Source organism: Aegilops tauschii, chromosome 2 (assembly GCF_002575655.3).
Source record: "Aegilops tauschii subsp. strangulata cultivar AL8/78 chromosome 2, Aet v6.0, whole genome shotgun sequence".
In the NCBI taxonomy this organism is placed as follows: domain Eukaryota; kingdom Viridiplantae; phylum Streptophyta; class Magnoliopsida; order Poales; family Poaceae; genus Aegilops; species Aegilops tauschii.
In genome coordinates, this window is record NC_053036.3 from 199,040,777 (window position 1) to 199,047,360 (window position 6,584).

General features: G+C 43.9%; 1 protein-coding gene across 3 annotated transcripts in view; it reads right to left on the bottom strand.

The window, feature by feature from the left end:
• LOC109747082 (uncharacterized) overlaps positions 1–3,572 on the bottom strand; it is a 30,166-nt gene extending 26,594 nt beyond the window's left edge. For 2 of the 3 annotated variants that reach the window (XM_020306170.4, XM_020306169.4), the window contains exons 1-4: positions 3,324–3,572; positions 2,718–2,815; positions 2,295–2,524; positions 1,001–1,168 (exon numbers count right to left, since the gene is read on the bottom strand). In XM_020306170.4, the coding sequence (XP_020161759.1) occupies positions 1,001–1,168; positions 2,295–2,524; positions 2,718–2,815; positions 3,324–3,420 (593 nt within the window). In that variant the 5' untranslated portion in view covers positions 3,421–3,572. The remainder of the gene's footprint in view (positions 1–1,000; positions 1,169–2,294; positions 2,525–2,717; positions 2,816–3,323) is intronic. The other variant, XM_020306171.4, reaches the window with a different exon arrangement.
• Positions 3,573–6,584: the final 3,012 nt, after the last annotated feature.

The following is a 6,584-nucleotide window of genomic DNA, read 5'->3' on the forward strand; positions in this document are numbered from 1 at the left end:
CGAATCAAAGCCGGATGGATGAAGTGGCGCAAGCTTCTGGCATTCTCTGTGATAAGAGAGTGCCACAAAAGCTAAAAGGCAAGTTCTACAGGACGGCGGTTCGACCCGCAATGTTGTATGGCGCTGAGTGTTGGCCGACTAAAAGGCGACATGTTCAACAGTTAGGTGTGGCGGAGATGCGTATGTTGAGGTGGATGTGTGGCCACACGAGGAAGGATTGAGTCCGGAATGATGATATACGAGATAGAGTTGGGGTGGCACCAATTGAAGAGAAGCTTGTCCAACATCGTCTAAGATGGTTTGGGCATATTCAGCGCAGGCCTCCAGAAGCTCCAGTGCATAGCGGACGGCTAAAGCGTGCGGAGAATGTCAAGAGAGGTCGGGGTAGACCGAATTTGACATGGGAGGAGTCCGTTAAGAGAGACTTGAAGGATTGGAGTATCACCAAAGAACTAGCTATGGACAGGGGTGCGCGGAAGCTTGCTATCCATGTGCCAGAGCCATGAGTTGGTTGCAAGATCTTATGGGTTTCACCTCTAGCCTACCCCAACTTGTTTGGGACTAAAGGCTTTGTTGTTGTTGTTGAATTAGCCTAATTGAGCAAGAAAACTTTTCCATGATACTAGCCCAATTGGCAAACCTGATAAAGCCCCTTGAGGGGTGGGGAGGGGAGGGGGACACATGATTCTACAAAAACCTACAGCAAATATACAATCCAATGACCCAAATATCTACAGCGATGCAAAAAAAAGCAAAAATCGCCTAGTAAGGTCATATGCTAGTGCTGCGTTTGACAAAAGAACCAAATTAACCCTAAATCTAACCTCTGGAAGAGCAACGTATACTCCCTTAACATGCTCAACAACTTATCGACGGTTACATGATTTATTCAGGCAGTCGTGTTAGAATTCAACGAGCAAATGTTCCACTGAGCATAAAACTAGAGTCATTCGCAATGAAAAAAGTAGTGTAGTGAGGTTATGAAGAGACTATGATGTACCTCCCATAATACTTGTGCAGCTTCTTTGTGGGAAATTTCAACACGTTGATATAAATGGTAGCAAGCTGAATCAGCTGCTTCTGAGAATTCTCGAACTCTATGTACTTATCCCAAAGATGATAACACAAGTAATCCTTTCCAACAAGAGACATAGCCCTCTCAAATAAGCTGTCGAAAAAGCCATAGCAAAAATTAGTGATGGCACAACAGCAACATAACAACAACAAAATCATGAGCTGACCTGGTACAAAAAGGACCAAAGGGGTATCAAACGGATTAAAGGATGTTTATTCAACAATATTGTGCATCTATAACTTGCTGCAAGAGATATCGATATTACATTCTAACACATTACAGTATACTCTTTCCATTTAGCAGTATATTTTAATTTCATTGGGTAACATTGTTTCACATACTAATCCAACCACAAACATCGAGCGTATACGATGAAATTTTAACCTTCAACCAATCAGACAGATAGAGAGATGAGTAATTTAGGTATCTTGTTTAAGAAGGTCAAAATTTCAACATTGTTTTATTTCCCCGGTTCTTTACTTCCGCAGTCCTCGTGCTCAGGAATCAAGATTTCCCCAATCAATACATAACAAACATGGTGCTCCCTCCATCCATTTTTTACAAGGCCTAAGTTTTGAATCTCATACCAAGGCAATAGCCCAAAAGTTGAAGCAAATTAGGCAGCCAACCAAATTGCAGTAAGTGGCTGCGCATGCAAACTCCATTTAGTGCATAGGCCCACACTTTCCCCTCTATTAATTCCTTCATCCATTTATTTAGTGCTAATCCCTCCAATCCCTCGTATGCATGTGCATCACTATTGGTAAGGGCTGTTTGCATGCATGCACAATCTTAAATACCGATGGAAAAGGCCAGGCGTGGTGTGCTACATAGTAATGACCACGCGCGACGTGAGGCCAATTCGGCCTAGTATTTTTGGAAAAACTGATTTTGGGTTAGGCCTTGTAAAAATGGATGGAGGGAGTACAAACTATAGAAGTCTACACTACATGGAAAACATGACTGGTCTATTTTCTAGTACTTGATCAATCTGTATTCTATCTCCACCTAATGTTATAATTTAAACAACATGAAATGCATGATTGCTGGTCCACGAAGTACTGTCGGTTTGAAACCTTTAAATAGCCTGAGATCCTAAAAACATACAGGTGAATACACTGTGAGAAAGTTTGTTTATACAAAGAAAAGAAGGGAAAGGATCCAGAGAGATTTGGTTCTGGAGAAAAGAAGGGACAGGTTAAATCTGTGTCTTCTTTACCTTCTAATAAGGGCAGGGTCTTCATACGCACTCATAGCAAATCCACAGTAACTGACCCAAAGATCAGTACAATGAGGTACTGCTTGGACGGCTTGTTCATAAACCCCCACCACATCATCATATGTGCATAACCTCGCTTTATGAGCTGCGTATTTAATCCAGTAGCCGTGGCACAAAGGAAATTCCAATAAGAAGGTATGGTAGACCAAGCTAATAACCCTTATGTCATTCTGGAAGAACGCAAACATCAGTAACCAGATGCTGCTTAACATACATTGGACTGGCATGCAAAAGTGTTGAAATTTGAAAAGGAACAATTCCCTTTTGTTTGTGAAGTTATATGATAATGAATAGGAAAGGTGAGGCGTGGTGGTTCTAAACTACTAAAAACTAATTAGAACCAGATAAAAAAAAATCACTTACAACAGAAGTTTCCTCTGCAGAACTTATCAATGATACCCACGTATCAAAATCACTCGTATTTCCATCAATCAATAAACGAAGTCTGCTCTTGAAAACATCTGCGTAGAATGATGAAAGAACAAGTCATGTCCTGAGTATAATTGAAATGCAAATTCACCATCAACTATCTGAACTGATATAACTCAAAGCTACATCCCGCATGTAAGAAAACCCCAACTACTAATTACAGAGCTCAAAGTGCTGATGTGCAAGCATCCGAGTGCCTTCGAGGTTCTCTCTGACATTTTTAAACAGGACAAATTACCAGCCAAAACGAACAAAATGGTAGTACAAGATAACGTAATGAAGAGCCTGCCACTCCCTAGAAAGAGGTTTGGTACCAAATCCCCACCATTCCTAGGTCTGGATGCTCAGCGTTAGCATAGCTCATAGCTAGCACAGCTAAAAATTGGACAAATTTATCAAAACAAAACTGAGTTTAGCACGGAGCTGGTGCTCTGGAGAGCCTCATATTTGACAGATATCCGCATCAATTTAACAAATCGCATTCCTTCAAAAGATAATTAGGTAATCTCACGGATGTATGTACAGACGGGCTGTGCTCACCGAGCTGCGACGCAGAGGGCTCCAACCCCAAGGCCACGAGCGCGGCTGCAGCCTCCGGCTCCGCCTCCATGTCCACCGTCCCCGGCGGTCCTAGCATGCCGTCCTGGAGCTTTTGCGGGGTTGCGCGGTCGGAACCTCAGAGGGCGGCGTCTGGTTGGGTTGGGTTCGGGTACCGAGTCTGTACTGTAGCACTTGCGAACCACTCTTGTCGGGCGGAGAATTGGGAAATGCGCGTCTGCCCCGAGCGGCAGCTCCTACTTCTGCCCAAATCTGGCCATATAGTCCATGCTTTTCAGGCCGGCCCGTGGGCACGGATTTTTGGTTCGGGAATGGCCCAGGACACGGCACGTGAATAAAAGGGCCAGGTCGGCCTTCAGCCGGCCACGGAACAAGGCCAATATCTCCAAAGCCGAGTCTAAAGGAAGGCCCGGCACGGCCTTTTTACTCGGGAAAATACTTAAAATTGCTCAACTGATTATGCGTACATATCAGCGTCTTCTCAATCAAGAGAGCAACTAGTTGACGAGCGCTCCTTCGAAGCACTCCGAACGAACGGTTCGGGAGCGCTCCGCGCGCAAGACTTATCGCGCGCGGAGCGCTCCCGCGAGGGAAAGCCAATCAATGCGGTTGGTTTCTGGTTTTTCCTTTCTGGTTTCTGGTTTCATGTGTTTTGCAGTTTAACCCTCCAAGTAGTTCAATTTTTCATTTTTCCGTTTCCGCGCGATAACAGACACAAAATACCAGGCAACCACGTCGACGGTTCCCTGTTTCCTTTTTTGTTCCCACTATATTTCCCAAAAATGAAGATTTATGGGGTAATTACGGATGGAGGCTTCCAACACTATCAAATGTCACCTTTCAAGTAAGCAAACATGAACTCGGGTGGGAATCATGTTGAGGCACGGTCGTGAAGAGTCTAGAGGCATGGGTGTCGAGCGTCGAGACACACGAATGTGAATGAAGCCTCTGTTACAGGCACGGACGTGCGGTTTCTCAAGCCACGAATTATGTAGAGGCACGGGCGTATAGTACTAGAGAGGCATGAGTTGTATCAGCTTGTAGACTTAGACCAGCGGTCGTGCAGCACGTTGGTCGCGCAGTGCGTTTGTCGTCGCGGTGGCACACAACGCCTCATGCGCGAGGCCGCTCCTACTCGTCTTCAGCTCGTTTATTTTTTATAAACATCTTGAAGGGGGGCATAGGTCGGAGTGTGTGTTGGTCGTGCAGCGTGTTGGTCGTGCAGTGCGCTTGTCGTCGCGGTGGCACACAGTGCCTCCGGCGCAAGGTCGCTCCTGCTTGCCTTTGACTTGTTTATTTTTCATAGACATCTTAAAGGGGGCATAGGTCGGAGTGTGTGTTGGTCGTGCAGCGTGTTGGTCGTGCAGTGCGCTTGTCGTCGCGGTGGCACACAGTGCCTCCGGCGCAAGGTCGCTCCTGCTTGCCTTTGACTTGTTTATTTTTCATAGACATCTTAAAGGGGGCATAGGTCGGAGTGTGTGTTGGTCGTGCAGTGTGTTGGTCATCGCGGTGGCACACGGCGCCTCCGGCGCGAGGCCACCCATGCTCGTCTTCGGCTCATTTATTTTTCATAAACATCTTGAAGTGGGGCATAGGTTGGAGTGTGTGTTGGTTGTGCAATGTGTTCATCGTCGCGGTGGTACACAACGCCTCCAGCGCAAGGCCGCTCCTGCTCGCGTTCGGCTCGTTTATTTTTCATAAACATCTTGAAGGGGGGCATAGATTGGAGTGTGTGTTGGTGATTCTGCTTCACCTAAAAAGGCACGGGCGTGAAGCATCTAGAGTCACGGGTGTGCCGCACCTAGCCACGGATAAGGCACCTGAGGCATGGATGTAGATTCTCTAGAGGTATGTGCGTACACAGATGTGATATCTTCAGAGGCACGGGCGTGTGGCCTACAGAGACATGGTCATGTTGCATCTAGAGGCTCGGGTGAGTGGCCTCCAGAGTCATGGATAGAAATCCTCTTTGGTGTGAAGGCTTTAAGATGGGCGGGCGTGTTGCTTCAAAGGCACAGCCGTACGTGAGGTGTGCAGTGGCACTGTTCTGTAAGAGTTCTTGCACTACTAAAAGAGGCATGGTTGTTCATAAGGTAGTGACACTGTCATGATGTTCTTTCTTCAACAACACACACAAAATATGAGATGTTTTCACTAACACGTTCACTATAAGAGTCATGGTTAAGCCGTTTTGTCACGTTTGGATGGAATTAGCTTTATTGGCTAATGAAAAATTTTAGTCTTCATTTTTTATTGAAGATCTTGCTAATCTCATCACCCATTTTATTAGGTTTGACTTCATTCTTCTCGCTAAGTAATAGCATGTATAGTGCCTCTGCCCTTCAGTCTTGCACTTATCCTGTGAAATTTCGCAGAGAAGAAAAAATATTTTTAGAGTTAGTGCATAAAAGGTGTATATGTATCAGAAGTAAAAAAATATTTGAAAAATTTCTATATGTTGTGCGTAGAAGATTTTCAACGAAAACTTACGCTGAAATCATCTATGTCTTCAATGAACTTTTCACCATTGTAGAGGAATGCAAGTTTTAGAACAGCAAATGGTGATTCGCCCTTTCTACCATTGGAACATCTTGTACAATATGAATCGGTCATTTTGCATTCTTGGGTTTCATTGTTTCTTGTAGTATGACATCGAATACTTCTTTAATCCTAGGTACCTGGGAATTGCATTTTGTTTTTGTTTTAATAATGCAATTCGTAAAACTGAAAAAATATGATATTTAGAATTGTGGCGTCCTCCATTTCATCAAGCTTTTGAGTTGCTTCAATTGGATCCAAATGATCTACGTCTATTTTTTCTTTCTCTAATTCCTTAGGAGTTGTTTCTCGAGGATCAATAATATGAACTTTCTTTTATATTTGTCTAGCATATATAGGACATACAGGTCATCCTTCTCAAGTGGTATGAATATCTACGTACAAAAGTTTTGGTGTTAGATGACAGTTTAATATAAAGGAATGTAATAAAACACATATTTTTCATTTTATTGCGGAGTACAAGGATTCTACCATGTTTGTTGTTGAGAGCTTATTTTGTTGATGTTCTTGAGATACATGGGAACCGGTTGACGCTTCCTTCTTTGCATTGCACTTCTAAATTTGCTGGGAGGAGTACTATGATTCTTTATATCCAGTATGTGATGCAAACAATAAGTATGATAAAAAAAGTGTGAGGAAAAACAAATTGGTATCAATATGAAAACAGGTGTTGCAATACAGACA